Here is a 25,767-nt window from a genome sequence, read left to right on the forward strand (position 1 = left end):
AAAGCAAATGACCATAAACCTTTCTGGTGATGAATGCAATAAAATATATGAGCCACAGTAAAAAAGAAACTCACAAAAAGATGCAAAACAACATTGATGCAGTAAAAACCAAGCCTCATTTGCACAACGTTTATTTTGGTTTACAAGAATACAACATATGCAAATTTGGCAAAACATCTGCAAGACACACTAATGAAGGTGGAAACAACAAGATCAAATAAAGACAGCAAACACATCATGGTGTTTTGTTATTGTTTTGGGTTTGTTTTTTTGTTTTTTTGGGGGGGAGTGTTTGTTTTCCCAGACATTTTATAGAATTCCACCTAAAACAGACACCAAAAAAACAAATAAAAAAAGACATTCACCAAATTAAAGGCTAATGCTCCTCTATGGAAAGACATTTATAACCTGGTTTTCAGTCAAAATTAAGTCTTCTGATCACTTTTCCCGTCATCCAATAGATGTCTGTCTTCCAAGTAATGTTATTTCTTTAAATAAAAACAATGCAATGTCAAACATTTAAAGAAACACATTCCAGAGAACCAGAGCAAACAGTAAGTGTAGTTTATGATGTATTTTACCTTGGTTAGAACAGATTTGAACTATCAGGACCCATTTAAAAAAAAAAAAAAAAAAAAAACAACAACAACCTTGTCATGACTAAATTCAAACTGCGAGGCGCTTAATCAACAAAACACACTCCGATGATGTGTTTATATGTTCTGCTTCCAGAACTAATCGCAAACTGACGCCTTTGTGCAACTTCGCTGGCTTTAATCAGTGTAATTATCCTGATATGAAGCGGCTTAATTAATACTCTAACCCGAGATTGACGTAACTCTCCACGCTCGCGCTGCGCGCGGGGCTCGTTTCTCGCGCCTCTCCCGATTCGTAGAATTCGGATGTGACGTCGGCACGGCAGCGCGCTCTGTTAACGGTCTCCAGGGCAACGCCGCGTGTTGCAGTGACGCCAGCCCGGGCCCCATAGCTCGTGGTGAGTGGGCGTGACTCGCCACGTTACCCCCCCTCCCCCCTCCCTACCTCCCTCCCTCCCTCCTCCTCCTCCTCCCCACCCGCGTCTCCCGTCAGTGTGGGCGGGCCCCACTCGGAAGAGAGCGAGCGAAACACGACACCCAGAGGACGGAGAGAGGCGAGGGGAGGGGGGAGTGGAGGAGAGAGAGCGAGAGAGAGCGAGAGAGAGAGACACGCACTGAGTGGTGTGAGAGTGAGTGGAGGACTAAAAAAGTCGGTGAAGAAAGAGAGGTTCCTTTCTAACGTTAGTTTCTGTCCGAGAAGTAACAGCGCGCCGCGGCGGAGGGACGTCAAACAGCGTGGAAAGATGCCGTCGAGTCGGCGTAAACAGCTCCCGGACAGTTAGTCACGTAACTTGTTGAGGAAAGAAGAGAGAAGCCTTGTTTTCCTCCCAGCTGCCTCCGGTACGGGACGGACGCTTCGGACGGTTGGTTGGTTGGCCGCTTCCCGAGCAGAAAATATATTTTTTAACGAGTTTTTACTGGACGAGACGCGAGAGGAGGCGGCGAGGTCTCTTGACCGGAGAGCGAGCGCGTCTTTCGGGTCGTTCGAGAACCGGAGGAACCAGGCGGAGGAGCGCGGCGGCGGCGGCCCCCGGGGGTGGGGGGGGGGGTGTGAAGACGCGGAGAGCGGCAGTTGTTAAAAAGTTTCGCGTTGTGGTTGTGTCTCCAGCGAGTTTTCCCCCACATTGAAGCCCGGAGCGGCGGAAGAGGGTGGAGGAGGAGGAAGAGGCCGACACACTGACTTTTCTTTCCACCAGCAACTTCGTGGAATTGTTCCAGTTTGGCAAACTTTGCCAAAACACGCTCCAGCGGAGACAATGAAGACACCTGGAGATAATGGTAAGTTTGTCCGACGTCTTCTTTCACCCGCCATTGTCTTTTTTTTTTTTTTGTTTTCCTTTTTTTTTTTTTTGCTGTTTACTTATCGGCAGCGCTCACAGTAAACCGCATTAGTGATGAATTAACAAGCGGCCGAGTGAAGCAGCAACGCGGGTTTCCAGGGGTTCGATGAAGACCTGTTGATCCGGAGCTGCTCTCACCACTACCTGCGTGCAGGTTGACTACTGTACTTCGCAGGAAGTGGTTCTACTGCGGTACTGTACGGTCGTCAAGAGTGACATCCTGAAAACCCAATTTCACATCCCACTACCTTTTTTTTCTTCTTCTATAAGACGCTTTGTGAGAACCAGTATCTCACGTGGAGACTCGTCTTCTGGTGTCGGTGGCGTTTAGGTGATGTATGTATATGTATGTATATATACATATATATGGATCGAGCTGATATTAACCTCGTAAACGGACCATACATGTGTCAGGTACTTTGGCATGTCAGCATATTCGAATGGGGATTCCCAGCAGTCAGCTGAGGTCTGTATGTCTAATTCCTGAAATGCTTGCATAAGTTTGTTCTTGCCTACTTTTGAAGCATACCCCCCCCCCCCCCCCCCCCCCACATCCCCTTCATAAAGGAGGAAGTGGAACTGCTGTCATGTGTGCCATCTATGCAGTTTTATTTGTGTCACCAATAAAATGTGTGCCTCTTTGTAAAAGTCACAAAACTGCCAAAAAAAAATTGATCATCTGAAGCTCAAGCTATTCAGTGGGTATAACACTGAGCATGCCGAGGTCACTTAATATTTAAAATTTTAAGTTGTGCTGTTCTCTGATGCAATATATACATATTTAATAAGTTTATTTTTCCTGCAGGACCAGTGTGATAACTCTCTTAAGTAGTTACTGGTAAGCATTTGGCTTGGGGCCATGTGTACTTGTGTGTCACTGAAAGAATAACCGAGCAGGACCCTTTTCCACTTGGGACGTTCCCCCTCCCTTCCCTTCCCCCACCGTGTCCCCTCCTGACTCCCCCCGCTACACCCCAGCCTTCAGCCCCCCCTCGGCCCTCCAAACATTCCTGCACACACACACCCACTCCCTGCAGGCACGGAGGAGACTGGCGATGACATCACGCCACAAACCCACCACAAGTAGCCCTTTTATTACAAGGGACTCAGTGTGTGTGTGTGTGTGTGTGTGTGTGTGTGTGTGTGTGTGTGTGTGTGTGTGTGTGTGTGTGTGTGTGTGTGTGTGTGTGTGTGTGTGTGTGTGTGTGTGTGTGTGTGTGTGTGTGTGTGGCAGCAAATAGCTCAAGTCCTTCTGGGAAGGCACTAAAAAAATTGATTGTGTTTAGGCTGTGGGTTTGATGTATGCAGCTGAAGGGGTAGTTGACTTTGTTGTTTGTTATCTGTTCAGAAGAGAAGGTTAACTTGGCCCCGTGTTAAGTTGCGTGCGAGTGCGAACCATTCAGACGGTGCTCAACACAGCCGGCAGCCACGGCTACTTGTTATGCATTTTATTTCAAATCCCCAAGCTTATGTGAATATAGAGCAAAATTGTAAAAAAAAAAAAAAAAAAAAGTTGACAGGATTGAGAAAGTTTTTGACAAGTCACAACTTGTTATTAACGTTGAACTTTTCGTGAAAAACTATTTTTTAATCGGCTATTATGATCCTAGTTTCTTGAAATACAGATGTTTGTCATGCGCAGCCGTTAAAATTCCTCGGGTCATTACACTTTTTATTGCTTATGATAATCAACTAATGTATGAGAGATTTTTATAGACATAGAAGCTCACATGATTGATTTTATAGCAGCACTAAATAGTAGAATAATCAAACTTGTTGGGATTTGTCGCTGTCCCGATCTCCTTCTGTTGCTGCATTTTCAATTTGAACTCGCCGCCTTAACCTTTAACCTGTCTTTACATCCTGAGATTTACACCGAGCACATTTATTGAAAGGATCTATCTGCCTGCAGATATGTGTAGTATAAAAATATAATCAAACATACTTGGATGTTTGGTGTGGGATTATGCCTCGTATGTTTGGGATGCTGCCGCCGTGGAGCTTACGTACATCCCGTTTCGCCTTTATCACTCTGCAGTTTGCTCGCGGTTGTCTTTTCCACAGCCACCTTATTAGCCCCAACAGACGACGGGATTTTGTTTTGCTGAGGCGGAGATGGATGTGATAAAGCAGGAAATGACAGAGCAATATCTTCATCTGTTGTCGTTGGTGGAAGGGTGTTGGTTTGGTGATGTTGGACCGCGTCCAAGTCACTTTCTGTCCACAACCAATCGCCGTCGTTTACCTGCGCTTTGTCACCGTTTGATGTGGTCGGGCTCGCCTGCCGGAGGCTGGACAATCCCACAGGTTGCGTCAGTCAGCCATTGGGTGGCGTATATAATCTCCAATACACTTTTAAACAGTTGCAACCTCAAGGGCTTTGCTAATGATTGATTGAGCGCCGGTGATAAGGAGTTACAGAAACACAGTCTTAACTGGCCCCACGGTGAGTCTCTCCCTTCCTAATGTGTTATCTCCACGCCCCCACACACACACACACACACACACACACACACACACACACACACACACACACACACACACACACACTCTCTCTCTCTGCACTCCCGCTTTTGTGTTCCACCCGTTTTCCTCTACGCCTCCCCGAGGGTTACAGTTTTCTGTCCTGCCACCTCCGTCATTCTTTTCTCTCTCTCTCTCTCTCTCTCTCTCTCTCTCTCTCTCTCTCTCTCTCTCTCTCTCTCTCTGACGGGATAAGGACTGGTGTGTGTCTTTGTGTGATGGAATTGCATAGTGGGACCCCTGGCTCTGGAGTGGCCCATTGTGAGTGTGTGTGTGTGTGTGTGGAGTGCGGGACAATGGTGGGAGTGGGGCAGGGCCTGGGACTGATTGTATGTGGACTTGTGGGGCCAGGCACCTCTCATTGTGGTAATAATGGCGTGGAGTAGCTCATGGGTCGGTAGTGCTTTTGACACACGAAGCGACCGTACTTCTGAAACTGTGCGAAATCCATGTGTGTGAGAGAGTGATAGAAGTGCGTTTGGCCATCCAAGGCCGGTTTTTTTTCTCCATCTTTCGCCAATGTGTGCAGTGTCATTGATAATTGCTTTGTGTTGCTCTCTGACTCTCATGAGTTGTTGGGTTTCCACAAACTATCGATTACTATTTATTCTGAACACACACACACACACACACACACACACACACACACACACACACACACACACACACACACACACAAACACACTCTCTCCTACTTTAAGATGAGACGGGGGGGTGGGCAGGAAACAAAAGAGTGGTTTGTGAGTAATGAATCGAGGGGGAATATTTCACCTTTTCCCTGTGCGGGTTTATGTGTGCGATTGTGAGCATATGCTTTTCAATCTCAACCACCGCTGTGACGATAAGCGCTGCGATTAGCCTTATCTGTGAAAACTCCCTCGCAGTGCTGACCACAGCAAAACCTCTCCCGCTCACCATCCCAGTACAGTTTTACAGCCTGGTTTATGGGGCAGTATCCTGCTGTGACCACGCTCAAAGCCAGCGTACTTAAGGCTTGTAGCAGATGATGTTCTAAACAAAACGGGTTATCTTTCATCTGTTTAAAAAAAAAAGAATTGATTGCTAAGAATTGACTTTGATTGCTGGTATGAATATATCAGCTGTTAGGGAATACCGTGAGCGCTTTATGACAGTGTTCCTGATTAAACTGAGGGCTTATGTCACATGCAGTTGTTTGTCTGAATACAGTGAAAAGCTTTACGTCGTAGTAAAACGTTCTATCGGGGCACTCAGTATTTTGAAGACCGACGTTACGGCAGAGAGAGTTGAGCCTTTCCAGTGCAGAGTTGGCATGCTCCACTTTTCCCTGTCACAACAGTGCCTCATAAAAGTTTTGAAATGGTCTTCAGTGACAGTAAGTTGACAAATGACTTCTGGTAGAGGGGGGGCTTCAGTTGTGGAAATGTCTGTATTTAGCCAGGAATGTGACCAAAGGGAACAATGTGCTCAGCCATTCGACACTAATGGACCTCCCCACCATTAGTCCTGTGCCGCCCTTGACCAGGGGGGCAAAGCCAGACCACAGCCAGTGAGGCAGCGTTACCCTTGACAGCCTTGGGTGCTACTGCCCGGCCATCCAGTACTCCTCTCAGACCGTTCAACCCCCCCCTCCCTCCCTCCCTCCCTCCCTCCCTCCCTCCCTCCCTCCCTCCCTCCTGACCCAGAGAACTTTACATTAACCTCAGGTCAGACCAGTGGGCCTTATAGATTATTAGGCTCTCAGTTGTGTTTGTTTTTGTTTTGTTTTTTATCAGCTATGTGACTGTGAGATCGGAACGCCATTTAAAATTCACATTTTACTCCCGATAATCCAGTCGCACAACTAAATGTGTCCTCGGGCCACGCGTCTATGTCTGTAGGCCTCGTTTTGCTGCGATGGCATTGGTCACATCCTCAATCTGACCTGAATTAACTGTATTGGTTATTGGATGGAGTTGGTAATGGGTTGAGTCTATATGTCTGAGCATGTGGAGCTGTCGACAAATAACTACCACTTTTGATGAGCATGTGTGTGTGTGTGTGTGTATATACACACTCGCACATACTGCTCCTTTTTATTGGAATTCTTGGACCTCCCACATTCCTGCTTCGAAGGTTAATAGTTGCCGGCTGTGTTGCATTACACATGAGGGGGGGAAAGCACAACAGCTACCATCTATTTAAACCTCTCCTGAACACGGTCACTTGCCATACGCATTCATCCGGACATATTTTTAATTCCTCCCAAAGATGATGAGCGTGCTTTGCGTCGGGGAGATAAAGTAATATACTTTCGTTAACGCGAGCGGCACCGAAATGCTCGCGTGCTCCCCATCATACGCAACTCGCACTCACACACACACACACACAAACACAAGGGTCTCTTTTCAGACGGGTATCAGAATTCATGTCGAGAATGCAGCAGGGTGTGTTGGTGTGCATGGATTGACCTGCACTATTCAGCAGCTGTTTGTGTTGCGCGCATGCATGTGTATTGAAATGCAATACGGGGAGTTTACAGAGCCGCACAGCGTTGTAGAGGTGACTCAGTGTGGGGAGTTGAATGGCATGCCGTGGTAAAAGAATATGGAGTGTGTGTATGAGGGAGGCAGGTTTTTTTTTTCTGGGTGGGCAGCAGCGTCAAGGTATTACTTGTGAACAAAGCTTGTACATGGAGGCTCGTGGGTGTATGTAACAGCTTTTGGGTGACAGCGGTGCCACAGAAACTGATCTCGGTACACACACACACACACACACACACACACACACACACACTGAAGATCAGGTAACTCAATATATCTGATCCTTTGAGATGAGAGGTTTTTTTTTTTTATATTTTGGATCCTCTTCACAATACAATGATCTGTCCCTCAGGTGAGGCTCTGGACTCCCAGCGATCGGGGTGTAAGCTGTCAGGACCGTGACAACGTTTAGGCACGGAGCTGCCCACCTCCTTCATTCCTCCTCCTAAACAGTTGCGCCGCCTTTGACCACACCTCAGCAGACACACAGACACAGTAGTTTGGTATAATCCTCCGTTGATGGCGCTGCACCCAGCGGCTTCTGTGTTTGTCAGCCGCCCAGCTTGGCCTCAGTGGCGTTGTAATCTATACTCCTAATCTTCTTAGATTAACCCCAATAATACTGGTCATGCTGAGGGCATCTTTACAGTGAGGGATCAGCACCTAGCGTGGCTGCTAATGTACATACCAGAACATCAGTACGTGACTGCATCCACTGCGTGCTTTAGTCGGATAAAACAAGTGCGACAGGGCCGACGTGGGAATCGGTATGGGTTGTATGCAGCTGTTATAAAAACAAGTTTAAGAAAAGTCAAGTGTTTTTACAATGTCGTTGGTCACACTTGCAAATCATACGGTATTTCATCAGGACTATATTTGATTCGTCTCCTGCAGCTCGCTTCCAGGTTGTGTTGCACACAAATCTGATCCTAAATCACAGTTATTCTTTATCAGTTGTATGTTATGTGGTTTTTACAACATATGTAGCACATGTATGCGTGTGTGGTTGTTGTAAAGTGTGATGATAGTGACTGAAGTGTCCCACTATCTTCAACTGCCCCGACCCAGGAAGGTGGTGAGTGGTGCTCCTAACCCCTCTCTAACCCCTTAAGTCCAGCGCAGGCAGCAGACACTCCCTGCGGAAAGGCAGCAGTGTTTGAATAGTTCCTCTTGCTATTTTTATCTGGGAATCTGCCTCTGTGCTGGACCCAGGGAGTAGGGGTGGAGGGCAAATATCTAAATCTAATTTTGGACGATGGGAAGTCACCAAAAGGACGTGTGCGTGTGCGTGTGTGTGTGTGTGTGCGTGTGTGTGCGCGTGTGTGTGTGTGTGTGCGTGTGCGTGTGTGCGTGTGTGTGTGTGTGTGTGTGTGTGTGTGTGTGTGTGTGTGTGTGTCTCTCTTTGTGGTTGGCTGTCAGGTTTTGAAACGCTGTCTGGCGCCAAGTTAAACTTTCTCTCTTGTCACCCCTCCTCGTCTCGCTCCCTTCCCCCCACTCCTCCCTCTCTTTTCCTCTCTCTCTCTCTCTCTCTCCCTCTCCCTCTCCCTCTCTCTCTCTCTCTCTCTCTCTCTCTCTCTCTCTCTCTCTCTCTCTCTCTCTCTCTCTCTCTCCCCCTCTCCCCCCCTTCGCCTCACCTCATACAAGGAAAGACGATAACGCTCAAAGTTTTCTTTTCAACCAGTCTTTCCTCTTTTTCTGCCTGTCTGTCACCGTGCTGACACTGCCCCCCCCTCTCTCTCTCTCCCTCCATGTTCAGACCTGTTCTCTTTTTTTTTTTTTGTACGTCATAGCTCATTTTGAACTTTGAGTCTATTCATCCAGGCTTATGTGTGAAAGTTATGTACATTTAGAAGGCAGGAATTTCGACTGAATTGCATTGTCGTAGGTAAAGAACGGAGGATTCAAACTTTTCAGCCGTCTTACCTCAGTGAGCATCGCCCGAATGGAAAATAAAGGTTATTAACTCTTTCTGAATGTCATTCAGACTAATAATGAAATAGCAGTCTTTTTGTATATGCAGGGAAGTTAAAAAAAAAAAGAAGAAGGACATCCTCATTCTTTTAATGAGATATGGCTGTTTGATTTAATTTCAGCTTTCAAGACGACCCCGATTGTGGCCACTGGCTTTTATACTCAAGATTTAGCAGCACAAAGCCACAGGCCCTGACAAAATCAGTCCAATGGTTAGTAATCTATCTTATACTTGAATCAAAGGCCTGTTGCTGAATGCTGCTTTCTATCCAGACATCTGAATTTAAAGCCAGATGGGGCCGTGTGTGTGTGTGTGTGTGCCTGCGTGTATGACACAGATAGTGTTTTCCTTTTCAAACGGACTTGTATCTGTGTGTGTGTGTGTGTGTGTGTGTTTGTGCGTACTCAGAGGCACATGCCCCTGTAGTGGAGTGAAACCTTTTTAAGCATCGATTGACCCCCCCCCCCCCCCCCCCCCCCCCTCCCTTATCCCACCATCATCTCCTCCCTCTCTCTATCATTTCTGTGTCACCAATCCATGGACTAATACCCCAGTGGCAGCTCTTCTTCCATTAGCCTTCTCCTCCTCCTCTCTCCCCTGCTTCATGTCACCCTACCCCATCTCTTTTCTTTCGCCGGACGCCCTGATTTATCAGCCAGCAGAACTCGTCGAATAGATATAACACGGATGTCTGCTCGCATCAAATGGTAAGGGGGGAAAAAAACCAAAACAACAACCCATTAGTCACTGTCAAAATGTGTCAGGAAAAAGGTGACGGGTGTCGTTAACCTGCCAAAGTCATAGAAACTCAATGGAAGGCTCCATGTCGGGTGTTGGCCTGCAGCTGTTTGAACATGTGTCTGACAAGAGGCGCACAAATCCCTCAGCCTCTTCCACAATATGTGGGCACTGGCAGAATAAAGTTTCCCGTCTCACCCGGACACACATCCGACTCTATTTCTGCCCACTGGCCATCATCTTCTTAAATCTTCATAAGACGTTTTTTCCTTTCTGAACTCCGGCTTTTTTTCTTGGCTTTCCAGGTGTGTGTGTGTGTGTGTGTGTGTCTACTGGACTAAGAGAAACTGAATAATGCATTGGATCATTGGAAAGGTATTTATAGGGAAGCAAAGTGATTAAACATTAATGACAGAGATGGCCATCAGTGCTGCACATCATATAGCGTATCCCCTGTCACACACACACACACACACACACACACACACACACACACACACACACACACACACACACACACACACACACACACACACACACACACACACACACACACACACACACACACACACACACACACACACACACTGGGGAGGAAACCCATGCATTTCATCAGTGTGATGGCCAGCCTTGTATAGCATATCACTCTTCACTTCTTAAGTGTTTGACCCCGAGATGCACTCTTAACTTTTTAAGACGGTGATGCTGTTGGTCATTTGTTGATGTTTGAGTCAATTATTAATGCCGGGGAAGTGATACACTTACTTAAAAAGCAGTGATTTTTTTTAAAGGTTTGTGTGTAGTCTGCAGTTCTTTATCCAAACAGCTTTTATAGTTGTTTTTGCTTTTGGCCGATGCTGGATTGCACTATTATTTTGTGCTTAACCTTTTCTTTAGCTTAAACTTTTATTAACACAAAGATGAATGCTGCACTGCACACTGAACAGCAGTCACATTTTCGAAAATGAACTGAAAGTTGAAGTTATCTTGGAGGGCGGGGGGGGGGAGTGCAGAAACACTCTCATTGCACATTTTTCTGACAAGGACACAGCCTCGTGAAATCCCAAGAAATCCAGGCGACCTAAATGTGACTGTCGTTAAAAGGGTCAAACTAATTATGACAACAATAATTATGACAACAAAATTGCCACGACATCCCGGGAGGAACAGCCTGTGACTTCCTCTCCGTACACGCGGTAAAGCTTTTACTTCGCTCGTGATTTTTCTGCGGGGGGAAAAAGGCTTCGGGTTTTCCACTGGGCTTGTGATTTGGAGTGAACGCCTCATTTCATTCCAATTGTACCCGGCGTGCTCACATTTCCCTATTTGTGGAAAAACATTAACTTAAAAATCTTCATCGATACACGAATCAAATATGTTTCAGTCTTATAGACTTTTAATCTCTCGTCAAATCCAGGAAATGCCTCGATGTCGTCGTTTCTAGTACGGAGCAACTGGTCCCACCTCCTCCCATCTGTATGCACATGTGTCCTATGTGTACGGGCGTCTGTACAGTAGCCCTGCCCATCGGTCACAATAGTTTTACCCATGTCCATTTTTAGCATCAGATGTGGCCTAGTGAAATTATGTAACAACCAAGCAGTTTTCATGCGGGTGGGCGAACACTCAGAGACACACACACACACACACACACACACACACACACACACACACACACACACACACACACACACACACACACACACACACACATACACATACACACACACATGCCTACTGTACATATGCACACAGTGATTGTTGTTTTAGGAGATTAAAGTGTGTTAGATCCCCTGACCAGTCACAGGGTGAGAGGGAGGAAACCAAAGCCAAGAAGAAAGGATCAACCGCTGCAGAAGGGATTTCTCTGAGCCTCGGGGAAAGGAGGGGACGGCAGCAAGCTGAACGGGGCCTTGGGTTTTGGTGGTAAAAGGGAGAAGAAAAAAAAAAAACATGCTTGGTCACAGTGCCTGATAGGAGGCCATTAGGCCAGTGTATTTTCTCTTAAACCCACTTTGTTGGAGCTTCTTTGGGGCGTTCATTGAAGCACGTCACAATGATTAAAAAGCACATCTACACTGCAGGATTAACTGGCATATGGCACGTCAAGTCAGTCAGATTAGGCAAGGAAAAAAAACTTCTATGACAAAACAAACCTTGAGTGAAGTTATGGTGATGTGGTGAATTCAGTGAAACATGTTTTTCATTTGCGTACATTTCTGTTACTTGTTTGGCATTCAGCTTTCAGCATGTGGTAAATGCTGTTGTATATACGTTACCATGGAAACAAGACCTAAGTGCGGAAAACTATACTAATCTAATCCAAATATTACACCCTTGACTTCAGGCTACAGAAGGAGTGCAGAAAATGAATTATGAGTGTTTGTATCCATAATTTTAGTGACTTGCTTTTGCCCATACATACGCAGACGTACAGTAAGGTCTTTGTAGTCGTTCACACACGCACACACACACACACACACACACACACACTCCTGCTGCCCCCCAGCAAGTATCCTCACCATGAGAGTGTGGGTGTCGTGTTAGTAGGGTTATTGTGTTCGTCTGGCCCAAGAATTAGCCAGGTTGTGTGCGAAGGTACACTCGTTCCCTTAGGTTAGTTGTGAGTGGAGGCAGAGTGCAGAGGTGTGTGTGTGTGTGGGAACGTGGGATCTGTGCGTGCGCGCTCGTGTGACTCATTGATGTTCATCTTGTGAATGTGTAAACGTGTGATTCAGGGTTGAGCAGCATGCCACTAATTCTTGCCATGTATAATTCTGGCACGTCAATATTAGGTTTCAAGTGCAGTGAGAATTGTACATCCATACTGTTGACTGAAGCCCCCCGTCCCCCCACCCCCCCTGCCCACGGTTTCCTGTGCGCCGATCGGTGGCAACCTCCTTGTTCTGGCTCGCATATCGCATATTTAGATGCAAAACAAAATATTCAAAATAAGCGATGTCTTCCGACCTCTTCAAAATTCAATGATTTTTTTTTTTGTCATGGATATCTTTGTAAAGATCACAGATATTTTCCTGGGTTTGTTTGTTATTGATTTCGATTTTTGGTAACTGGGGACCTTTTGGTCACGTCCTATTCTGTCCTATCGTATGCAGTGTTTACACCCACAGCATGCATTCAAAACTACTTGCAGAGACGCCGCGAAGAACACACCGAACCAACTTTGCCACTTTCTCTTATCAATTTAATGAAATGAAAGAATCTCCACGCATTTGCTTGACGCTTGTATGAATGGATTTGAAGCGAAATGAACACAATTGACTGCTATGAATGGTCACGAGGGAGAAACCTTTGTGGTTGTTGTGTTTTCATATTTGAGAATAACACGATTGCCACGGCATATCACTCAGAGGGCCGATGATATAAAATTGTTTCACAGAAAAATAAAGAACTCGTACAGGAACGTTGTTCTTTGTCTTGTTTTTCATGGATACTTTATTTATTTTTTTAATGTTGTGCATCTGCCATCCCCGGCATTCTCCGTGCACTTGGCAACCTTTGTGGTTTGTACACAGATGTACTGTACAGACAGAGTGCAGCTACAAGGACTTCACAGATTGATTCAAATCTGTTTCCACATTGTTGCTACAAATCACGAGCAATAATATAGTTTTTTTTTGTGTGTGTGTTTGGATTCACTTTCAGTTCGCAAGAGCTGATTTACTATCGGTAATAAGAGTGTGTGGATGCGATGACGTTAATCTATTGTTTATGGCGAAAGTATTGTGAGCTTGTGCAGCTGTGAACCCCCCCCCCCCCGCTATCTTATACCTCAGATCATCAGAGGGACGATCCGAGATGCTCAGGACGATACTTTGTACCCTCACTGTACAATAAGTGTGTTCAGGGTTTTGTTTCTGAGATGTAACTGAGCTGTATCCCTGTTCTCAGACATGCATATACACACACACACACACACACACACACACACACACACACACACACACACTGAGTTTGCGCGTCATGTTATGAGTTCCACCGAGCGGAGGTAATCAGTGTGTGTACACTCGGCTCTTACATAACACCATCCATGCAGTATACTGATAGAGGGGAGAAAGTTCATTGCTCTTTCCCTCTGCCAGTCACTTTTTTTTTTTTTTTTTTTTTTTTTTTTTTTTAAATCTCCATGAACTTATTGCCGTCCCCACTGCCCATTCTTTTCTCTCTCATTTTTACTTCCTTCCTCAATTTCTTCTTCTCTTTCTGACTGCTATTATCGTTGTCTTGAAATACTTGTTTGCTTACAGACGGCGTACCAAAAAAAATGCGATTCCCGCTTCTATGAAAATCATTACAAGCAACTATGCGTAGCAGTAGATGGAATGAATCACTCTTTTCTTTATCGGCATCAGTAGGGAAGTGATAAGGTGAGAAGAGGACAGGGTTGTGTAACTCTGAACCTCCTGCCACTAAATTAGGAAGTCTGCATGTTTGTTACGATCTCAGGGAGTTGAACATTTGCTTTCGGATGGATTGATCGTCATCGTTTTAATTTCCAAAGCATCATAAGAAGAAGAAATATGACTTTACTGCCCCCCCCCCCATTATCAAAAGAGAAGGACGACTGGGCTATTTTCTGGAAAGGCACCAGAGCGTGCAGGAAATCAGAATGAGGGCACGTTTTGCACTGTGTGCAAATCTACATGTTCAGTCTCATGCACTCATTGCTCATCAAATTGTCATTGTTCCAGTTTTAAAAAGCGAAGCGACATCCCTTTTAAATCCCAATGGTATGACCACAGCCTATAACATTTACGGCTCTTTAGTGATCATCGAGCACTTATAGGCGGTTTTTACGGTTTAAGTGCAGCATTTATTGCCCCCCGTTGGCTTTTCTTAGCCAGACTGGCCAGTCAGAAGTTGAACACAACACAACCTCGTGGACGTCACTCGGGGAGGCCGTGATGAGAGGAAGCGTAACACTGAGATTGACCTTACGTGATGTGATCTGGTTTTTTACGTGCGGCAGCAGCAGAGAAGCGAGAGTCTGAAGATGTCCAGCCTCCGTCAGAGCGTCAGAGGCAGGGCAGCTGTGTGTTTACAGCTGAGCTCATTGCCCAGTAGTGCGGATGGTCTGCCATTGTTTAGATGGGTGGCTGGCACCATATAGTACTGCAAGGTGTGTGTGTGTGTCCTGTCTCACACATTTGTGACTCTTCCTCTTCATCTGGTTGGCTCTTCATCTCTATATTTTGCTCTTCCCTCAAGTTACATCATCATCTTCATCATCAGTCTCTCTCCCTCTGTCTGTCTGTCTGTCTCTCTCTCTCTCTCTCTCTCTCTGGCTCTTGCATAACGTCCAGCTTTATTTGCTCCAGCTGAGGATTCTAATCTTTCCCACGAGGCGAAGCACAACAGCAAAACCAGGAGATGAGAGAAGCGGAGAGCCGTTCAGGCCAGCCTCTCCGACCTGCCTCTATGTGTGCCACCACTCCTTTAATTAATCTGCTGCAGGGTTTTTTTTTTTCCCCCTACAGGCACCTTTCAACATCGCCACTTAATGGATGTGTGTGTCCCTATCACTGTCAACGGATCTGATGACTTGGGCTTATAAAGTACACTTGATACATTATCACAAAATACAAACCACAACAGTATCCTATATGATAGAATGTTGTCTTTTCCTTGTCTCTCGTTTTTGTTTCATCATCACCAGTAATGTCGTGTTTTAAGGAGCTTTTGATATTTGCGTCTTAAAGCGAGCCCATTTTATTATCCCGTGTTGTTGCCGGCTGAAATTATGCAACAGTAGCTTTTTTAATCAGAGAATCAACCCCAATGAAACGTCATCTGCTTCAAATTTAGCAAACATTTTATTACTTTTTTTTTTCTTGTAATGTGATCGTTTAAAAACGGCTTTAAACATTTATGGAGCCGAAGACTTGCTGCTTAGGCGACGCAACAAGATACCAAAACACAGCTGAAACTCTTAGCGCAGGAATTTATTCACACTCGGTCAGATGAGATGCTGGTTAGGGAAAAAAAAAATTTCATGATTTGAAAGATTGTGTAATGACATAACTTCGGAGGGTTTTTGTTTTTTTGATTTTTTTTCTTCCATAAGAAATGTTGTCACCATAAGCAGTGACTTAAGTTGGCGTGTGCCTGACAACACTCTTAAGTCTTAAGTGCAGAGTCTTACGTGTGTGTGTGTGTGTGTGTGTGTGTGTGTGTGTGTGTGTGTGTGTGTGTGTGTGTGTGTGTGTGTGTGTGTGTGTGTGTGTGTGTGTGTGTGTGTGTGTGTGTGTGTGTGTGTGTCAGAGAAATAAAAAAACCCGAAAACCTCACATCATTGCACATCGATGTGCAGATAGTAATTGCCACAGAGACGCTACGCCGGCTCCCCCGGCGGTGACGTCCGTGCGAGGTGAGCGTTACATAAGGCTGATCAACACTGCTTAATCAGCTTTGGGAGACACGCTTAACAAGCTGACCAAGTGGGGCGGGGAGTTGGAGGGGAAGGCGGCGAAGGGGAACGAGATCGGCGGCGAGAGGGGCAAAGGGAGAGAGGGCTGGATTGAAGGCAGGGGAAAGTGAATGAAGGGCGAAAGCAATGGGGGGGGGGGTGGTGACAGGCGGCGACACGGCGTGTGTCTCTCGTCCCTGTTTACGACGGGATAAACAAACACGCATACACATGCATAAACACGCTGCGCTCTGCCCTCCGTGCCCCCCCCCACCCCCCCCACTGTGACGTGCTGTGGCGATTGCCAGAACCCTGTGTGTTCTGTGTTCTATGCCGAGAGTTTTTTATTTTCTGCACGCCGGCTTTGTCCAGTGGAGGTGACGACGTAGACGACACCGAGTCAGACCACACAATACAGCGGTCTGTTAGGGGTGGGGGGGCTCTTTACAGCAGATACGTCCCGCCTCCTGTTGTCGGCGGCTACGTATATTTCAAAACGTGCGTTCAACACGACGACGCGATAAATGTTGAGTTTACTCGACTCGTTGCCATTCCAGTGACTCGAGTTGTGAAACGCCAAACCTGTCGCGTTCACGCGCCGTAAATGGAGGAGAAGGCAGGACAAGACAGACGAGACCTGTTTGTGAAAATTAGCGGGTGAACGTAAGGTTTATTTGAGTTTAATTCAAGCGAAGGGTAAGAAATGTTTATTGTATATAATCATCTCACTGCGCTACCTTTAACTCACCAAGGTTCGACGTGACTCCCGTGAACGAGAGGCCTCGTGTCCTTCCCCCTTTCTCTTGTTCTGGATTACAAAATGATTCCCGCTCGGATGAATTATGGTCATTAAACAGAAGATTGTCTCCAAGCACTCTGCATTTACATCTGTCTGTGCTTTTTAGGGCAAATTGAGCTCAATTGTAATGTTTTGTTTATATCAAGTTCTCTTTTTTTTTCGTGATGACAGGTTGTTGCTCTTGTGGCTCACCGCGGCCCAGCAAAAAACACTCCCGATTCTAAACAGTCATATTCCAGTCATGACGAGAGCATTTTTTTGTTTCTGGTTCTGACAGTGACTCTGTCTTTATCCCGGGTGTTTTTCACCTTGCCTTTTATTTGCTTTTCATCACTCATTTGTTGTCCTCTCCTTTCTTCTACACCCCCCCCCCTTTTTTTTCCTTTGACCTTTTCCCAGTTTCCCCTTCTGTCTCTTCTCAGCTACACACACACACACACACACACACACTGTGAGGAATGACTAGCAGATGTGGACAGAGCTTTTTCCTTCATCTAAAATTAGCCGCAATAGAAGAATGGCAGGAAAGCACACAGGGTTCGATGCACAAGCTGGGGGGTGGAGGAGGAGGACTATACTGGATGTGGAGGAAGGAATCCGTTTATGGGACCTGGTGAAGTAGTGCGTATTTTGGGTGCATTTTACACACACACTGCTGACGCACAGGAACCACTCAGGGCCCAAAATCAAATTGCGTCAGAAGACTTGGGGAAAAAGTGCATGCATTGCTATGCAAGGCACTGTTGGATATCGCCGCGGGTGGGTGACAAACACATAGGATTGTACATTAGTGTTACTTTTTATTAGTGCCTTTGTTTGACTGCTAAGTTTACTTGGCAAATAGAAGGACTTTCAGCTGCCACGAGCAACAAAACTCGAGCCTCATTGTAAAGAAAGGAAAAATTATACTATGTGACATTATTATTAATGCAACTTGGACATTAAAATGAAGGCGTAAATACAGTTGTTTGCTTATTTGAGGGACAATAAGATTCAAGGGGGAGGAGGTGTCCCGCTTTGGTTTGTAAACACGAGGGTGCTTATGTTTTAGAGAATTTGTTGTTGTTGTAACTTTAAAAACACTACAAAACGTATAAATCTACTCGGGTTGTATTTTGAATATCTTGTGTTTGAGAACAGCAAGGTCATTCCCGCTGCGACGCGATGACGACAAGTCTTGCGAGTGTTTTTTTGTTTTTTTTTATAGCACATGTGGAATTTTCAATTTACAAATGAGATGGCTCCAGGTGTCATTTCAGCCGTGTCACTTTTAAAGTCTATTCACTTTTAGGGAACGCGGGAGCTGAAGTTGCGAAGCTCATTTCCACACGTTGGGGACTCGGCCCGCGTTGCCCCCGATTTTTGATAAACGCTCGTCGCGAAAGACCTGCTTTACTTGTAAAAAGCTAAGTGGTCCGATTAGGCCCCCACTCTCTTCCCTAATGACCCGCCTATTAGCGCCTTGGAAGCTGGATGTTGTACTCGACTCTTAATTCTTCTCTCTCTCGCTCCAAGCAGCAGGGAGGTGTTAAGAACAACAGGGCTGGTTGGCAAGCTGCCAGCGTCCCCTTGTTCAGGCAGCACCCAAGGGTCCGTTAAGAATACCAGGCCACCGGCGCTCTGCTTCACCCTTAAGTTGGCCTGACGCCTCCCTCGGCGATTACAGACACACACACACACACACACACACACACACACACACACACACACACACACACACACACACACACACACACACACACACACACACACACACACTCTGCTGGGGGAAATGGGCTCGTTTTGCACCTGTGTAAAACGTCCATTTACTTGGAACAAGTCGCACTTTGATATTCCGTTCAACACGCTCTGGGATCGCCGTGCAGAGAAGTACTACTGTACGTGTTTGTGCGCGTTTATGCGCCACTACTTACAGTGAATGCTTCGGCGGCAGCGGCGAGAAAAACACGACTCCCCGGGGCCAGTCACCTATTCCTCTCTCACCTCTGGTCTTAACAACAGCTCATAACAAACAGTTGCACATATATAGTACATCCCCAGGCTTCCCATTTGAGACTTAGAAAATGAGTGTGAAGATGTTTTTTTTTGTTCTTGTTTTTTTTTATGCCTATTGTGTCCTTGGTTTCATGGGTTGTATTGGTTAAAAAAAAATAAAAAAGGAATATCATATGAATGAGAGCTTTGTGGTGCTGCGGCAGAGTAGAAGAGCTTCTTGTTACAGTCAACAAGGAGAAGAAGAAATGATTTGTGCTAAACGTAGCGTTATGTGGGACCCGACACGGCTAAAAGGCCACGATGGAAGAAAGCAGCGATCGTGTGTCGAAATTGAAGGTGTTTTTTACTGACGTTACATCGGTCCTACATTTAAAGGGCATCATTGATACAATTAAAGGAGCTGCATCTTTTTTCTTGACAGAGCAATATAGACATGGGCGAGCCATTATTAATGTTTGTTTGCTATGGAGTCCAGGCAGAAAATAATACTTGGGCCCACAAAGGGCCTATATCTTTTCCAGACTGACACAAGCATTAAGAAACACATGTCAGGGGTTAACAATGAAACTGAGTGCAGAGCTATCTGTGTGTAAGGTCCATTAGCGTACCATCATCATCATCATCATCATCATCATCATCGTCGGAACTATTTACAGTATGTCTCACGTAGATGTAGCTATGAAATTCGACAGCCTTTAATATCTGCGTTTCATCTAAAATCCGAATTTGGTTAGTTTACCTTTTATCTTCATCTTATTTTGTTTGATTTTATCCAGACCTGGTCGGACGCTGCCTCATTGACGTGGGAAAAAAAAAACCCCAACATAAAATGTGTATTAGTTTGTATTCCTACAAGTTATTTACCATATGTAAAAGTGTTCCAGATAAGTTCGGACACAACTCCCTAAAAATTTTTTAGGAAATCTGAGAGTGGGTATTAAGCAGGCTTTAAGTGAGACACGTTCACATTCTGTCCCAATAAATCGGCAGATCTGAAACAAAAGGGTGCAAGACTTGCTGCACTTGTTCTGTGGATTTATTCTTTCCCTTCATGTGATGCCTGACTGACTCAGCGATTAGGAGTTCAAGGCTCTGCGGAGCTTAGTCAATCTTGCTGCAGGACTCCTTGTTTTTCTTGTGGATGAAGACGGTTTATCTATTATGTGTTCAAACATAAAGCACTTATGAGCAATATGCCTCCAAATAAAAGCATCAAATATTCTGAAAACTTGTTATTTGGTCACACTGCGATCAGATCCTATGGCTTGTTAATTTCCAGGAATGACATTCGCTCAATCCCATAATGCTTTGCACTGTGACGTTGGCTGTTTGTGACACATGCACATCAGTCTTTTAAGTGCAGCGTTGTGTCCTGCATCAACCAGCTGTGTTTGCGTTTCCGAATTTTGCACAAAGCAACGGCAGCAGGAAGCAATCCGACGTCCCGGTCACATGGGATTTGATTCTGATCGGATAGAAATGTTTACATGACAGTTTTGTTCGGATCCGATTACTATTTGTCCATGTAACCGGAGCTAATGTCTTTTATGATTGAAGAGAGATAGTCCAAGGATATCGATTCTCTTATTATACCACTGGTTTTTTTTTTACTCCTGCTGTAGTTCCAGTTTAGCCCCAATGGAACAAACTTGACTTCAGTCAACATGTTAAAAAAAAAAAACCCCACCCTGCATAAAAGCCAGACAAACCATCGGAAACAAACGCAGTCTGAAAAGAAAATGCCAGTTTCATTCATGAGGATCGCCAGGTCAGGTTCAGAGTAATGAAAGTTGCAACGAATGAATGTGCTTTTGCTGAAGGGCGACTCCAAGTTTGAACTCGTGCTGAAACAATTAGAGAAATAATTAATGAGTTGTGTGATGACAAATTAATTAAAAACAATTGTTAAAATTGATTAATTGTGAAAGAGACTGAGTAAACAACATAAAAGAAACAAAAAAACAATTCTGATTACAATGCTTGCGATTTGAGGGGTATTTTCTTGTGATATTCGCCATATTAATGGCAAATTTGGGGCTTGAACTGATATTTAAGCAAAAAAAAAACTCTCATCTATCAATCGTTTGCAGCTTAATCAATTATTAAAATGATTCATCTACAACCGATCCTAGCGACTGTTCCAGATCAGATGTTCACAGGCGAAGGAACAACTCCTCAGAAAAAATACGAGAAGCGTCAGCTTCTATAATGTCTTTTTTTTTTTTAATGAAGGAAAAAAAAACCCACCATAACATTCTTGTTGCCGATTTAAAAAAAGAAAGAAAAAAAGACGAGAACAGCTTCTCCTGGACTGACATCTGGTGTAAAGATCAGGTGTCTCACACTTTTGTCTCTCGCTTGCTATCACACATCCAGAATGTTAATCCACCCGTCAGCCTCAGACGCGAGACAGCAGGCCTCGGTGTCTGCGTGTCTCCATGACTCAGTCGTCTTTTACTTTGTTTCATAACACTGTTTATTTCCTGCTGTAGAATGAGGAGGGAGAAGAAAGAAAAAAAAAATCACAATACACGTGTTCTTTGTCAAAGACAGGGGAGAGTGAGGCCTTTTGACGTGCTCGAGCAACACACACAGATACACACACACGCGCGCAGTACGAACGTTGTGTGATCCGCGTCACAACACCCACGCCCAGTTGTTTTGTTCACCGCTCTGCACACCAGCAGCAAATTGATGCACATCAGCATGGGATGAAACCCGTTTCCATGTGGGGATATTGCAATAGTCATGCTTTTCCGGTGTCGTCACAAAAAAAACGAGGTTCTGCGTACTTGGCTAAACGACGACGTCATCGTGTAAATATAATAGGACACCTTTTGTAATTTATGGAATAAGAAAGCACGCAGGGGAGATGTGGTCAAAGCTGTGTGGCCCCTGGCCCCCATCTATAGTGTGTCTACAGAGATCGATGATGCATCGTGCCTCTCGACTCATTATAGTAAATCAAAGCTACCTCGATCAGGAGAGCCACCTTCTTGCATTGTGGACATAATCGGCAAATAAATTGTTTGCAATAATGACCAGCTGCCCGAGACCCGGTCGGGACTAAACCAAAACCAAGTTAACAGAGAAATAATGACGCAAGCAGCATTCAGCATTGTGCAAAAACAATAAAATATAGTGATTGAAATCCTAGTACTTGAGGGTTATGTCACAGCTGCTTCCATAGAGAGGGACGTGTTGTATAATCCACGTTGTGGACTGCCGGGGCACGAGAGCATTGAGCGACCCTGACATAGCAATCACATTATATCAAGAACTGATAATAGTTTTTTTTCAAGGTGAAAGCTGTTGAATATAATTAACATACATCAGGGTAATTGTGCAGATAGCTAAGCTAGTTATCTTATTCTCCGGCGTATACCGAGGCTGCTCATAAAGTTCTACGAATACGATTAAAAGATGGAACAGCAAGAAGTCTGGGTTGAGTTTTGTTTCCACATTTCTCAACTTTCTTCATGGTCGTTTCACTTCAGGGCCTGTGATGTTCATTCCGTAGTCGGCTGGACCATTTCCTACAATACTGGCAATGCTTTCCATTCTTTAAATGGAAAAAAAAAGAATGGACAACGTTCCCTTGCCGTTCTTGTGAGGTTGCTTTTAAATCTGATGTGTTGAAACCTCCATGAACCAGCGATTGTGACCAGATTTCTCTGATGTAGAGCTTGAGGTGGCGTATATCAGCACCCGTGTTGGCCTCGAGTTGGCCCGAAGCTTTCGCCCAACAAGTGGAAAAGTTCCGTCTGCCATCCGTAGCTGGCGAACCCACACGTGCTCCCGCAGACACGCGCTCGCACGCGGACGTGCACACTTGTGTTGTGCAAAAACTCCCGTCTCCTGACGACTACCTGTTGCTGGCAGATGCAGCCTCCCACTCCTTTTCCCTTCATCTCCCTGCCGCTCGCCTGCCCCTGCCCCTGCTCCTTCCTTTCTAATACCTGCTCTATTTGAGTCCTTGTTCCGGGCTTGAAAGGATTAATTGCCGTTTATGCTTTATTTTTTTGTTCTGTTCGTTTCTGGGGGGTTATTTTTAGGCCTTAAGTGTCTGGTTGCTAGGAGACAGAGAGAGAGAGAGAGAGAGAGAGGGGAGAGAGAGAGAGAGAGAAGAGTTTGCGTTGTGAAGGCTGAATTACAAACACATTCACGCACTGAGTCAGCACTGACGCACACACACACAGTTTTTGATCTATAGTTGTTGCGGACTTGTTTTTCTGGTTCTGTGTGTCTTTTCAGCGGGTTGGACTTGTGTGTGTCACCGCCATCAGTGGACGCTCGGCACTACCTGTTGCCACGTGCGCTCATTACGACTATTCCGTGTAAATTAAGTGTTCGCAGGCACACTCATCTGTCTGAACGACGTCCAACTCCTCAGCAGCAGTGCATTCCTGCAATATTTTGAAGTCCTTTCTTCATTATACCTGGAATTGCTCAACCCCCCCCCCTCATTTCGAAGCGCTGGAGTTATCAGTGTTATTGTCATGGTTATGGTGCAATTTGTAATTTTTTTTTTTCCTTCCTGCAATGGCTTTGATTGTCGCCAGATTTCAGAGTGTATCACACTTGACTCTTGTATGCACACAGGAAACACATCTGTTGTTGTGGCCCACGTAACAGTTGCTGACATCCTGTCCCGCTCTGTGGGCATATTCCAGGAAAGCACCTCCCGAAAGTGCCACCTATCACTTTAAACACACACGGACCCCATTTCCACCCGGCAGGCAGGCGAGGCGAAGCGAAGCGTCCCGCTGACCGGCTGACCTCACAAATAAACTGTGGCAGTCCCGCTGCTGATCGTATTGAAATGATCAGATGGCGGATTAACATAAAATTAATGAAGAGACGTTTTTAACGCAGAGCTTTTTGAAAGTACTTAAAAAAAAAAAAAAAAAAATTCCAACCAGTTTATAATGACTCTTCTAGTATTTTAGCAGCTTTTAACTGTCCTCTTGCGGCAATCCTCCACAAAATAAGTTGAATATAGTTTAAATGTAGAAGACTTGGGAAAGATTCAAAGTTTCCTGACATTTTTAATGGCCAGTTAAAATCTATGAAGTTGAAATAAATGTGGGAGTGACTGGATAGATTCACAGTTCTCAAACAGAAACAGTTTTCATCTGAAGTTGGACAAGCGTGACAGAATTCCTCAAACAGAAGTTGTTTTTTTTTCCCCCTTTCTTTTTCTCTCCCAAAGTCTGCTGGGATCGGCTTCAGTAATCAATAAACAATAAAGTCCATGGAGGCTTTGTTTGATATTGCCAAGGTTGATAAAAACCAAGTACAAACAAACAAATCATTAAATACTCATTGAGAATGATTATTCCTTCATCAGAACAGTTGATTCCTGAAGGATAGGTGGACAAATCTCGCACGTTTGAATAAAGGACTCAAGGTCTATAAATACCGCGGTAATGCCGTGGTAATAATTCGATATTAACCGGCGACCTCCTCGTGCGCTCCCACACACCGAGGCGCGCTCACAGATTTACAGGCAGCAGTGAGTGTAGGCAGTGTGTTGTTGAACCAGAGGTGAAGTGTCAACTGGCAGCTCTCTGCCAAGCTGCTGGCTGGAGAAGTGCATTAACACCAGGCTGCGAGGTAGGGAGACAGAGTGAAGGAGAAGAGAGGCGCCTGTGGCCTGCAACATGCTGGTGTCAGGGCGTAACAACTCCCCCTCTAAAGTTACTTTGAAGCAAATTATTAGCCTAAGATGGTAGACGGACTATGTCTTTCACTTCTAATTGACGCATTCTGGCGTCAATCACACGATCGCAGCCTCTGCTACCAAACCACACACGCCGAACCACTTCCTTACTATTGTAATGAAGCGGTTACATAAAGCGTCGTGCCGTTTATTGTAAAGGAGGAAACTCAATGGCGTTTGCCCTGCCAAAGACCTTAACGCGTCTCCCACACAGCAGCAACCAAATTGTTGTAAACATTTTTTGTTTTTTTTATCATAAATGTACAAAAGAAGGAGTGAAATCTTGGCCAAAAGTCAGAGTAAAGATTGAAGAATGTTGTGTAACTGTTACCCCGTACTTAACTTCTGTTATTATCTACTTCTGTCGCTTACTCTGATGAAGGTACGGTCAACCTGGACACGTGACTTCTTCCAATCATTTTTTTTGATTCACGTTGACGAGGAAAGAATCCAGCTTTCGTTCGGCTTCACATAAACAGCCTGCCTAACAGTTTTACGAAGGATTTATGTTGGGAAATGCCTTTAATATAGAGTTCCAGATTGGTTAAAGTACCAAAACCTTAAAGAAATCCTTGCACTCACAAAGTGTGCAGTTGCAAATATTCTAAATTCAGTGTTCTAAAAAGTAAAATTGTAAACCTGGTCTGGTCCAACACGTACAATACATGTGTGAATTCATGGTGTGTGTGTGTATGTATGTGTGTGTGTTACTGTCTGAGGAGGGAGGGTGATGTCCTGGGAGCAGCGTGTCACTTCGGTGAGAGTAAATATACCTAAGAGCGCCCTGAGACCAACGGGACTCTTCTCTCGCTGAGAATATTATTTTGCTCTCCTTAACCCACTCTGGGGAACACACACACACACACACACACACACACACACACACACACACACACACACACACACACACACACACACACACACACACACACACACACCCTCCCTCCCACCAGGCTTGTTTATGAGTGTGATCACACTGAGAGGAGTCCAGTTGTCCGGCCTACCTGAGAGCGCTGTCAGGTGCACCGCCTCAGGGCTGTGTGTGTGTGTGTGTGTGTGTGTGTGTGTGTGTGTGTGTGTGTGTGTGTGTGTGTGTGTGTGTGTGTGTGTGTGTGTGTGTGTGTGTGTGTGTGTGTGTGTGTGTGTGTGTGTGT

General features: G+C 45.2%; 1 protein-coding gene across 2 annotated transcripts in view; it reads left to right on the forward strand.

Annotated features, from left to right (window-relative positions):
* The first annotated feature begins 1,231 nt into the window (after positions 1 to 1,231).
* Positions 1,232 to 25,767, forward strand: part of erfl3 (Ets2 repressor factor like 3) — a 49,580-nt gene continuing 25,044 nt past the window's right edge. For both annotated transcript variants that reach the window (XM_080500766.1, XM_080500767.1), the window contains exon 1: positions 1,232 to 1,874. In XM_080500766.1, the coding sequence (XP_080356892.1) occupies positions 1,853 to 1,874 (22 nt within the window). In that variant the 5' untranslated portion in view covers positions 1,232 to 1,852. The remainder of the gene's footprint in view (positions 1,875 to 25,767) is intronic.

This window comes from Blennius ocellaris (assembly GCF_963422515.1).
Source record: "Blennius ocellaris genome assembly, chromosome: 8".
In the NCBI taxonomy this organism is placed as follows: domain Eukaryota; kingdom Metazoa; phylum Chordata; class Actinopteri; order Blenniiformes; family Blenniidae; genus Blennius; species Blennius ocellaris.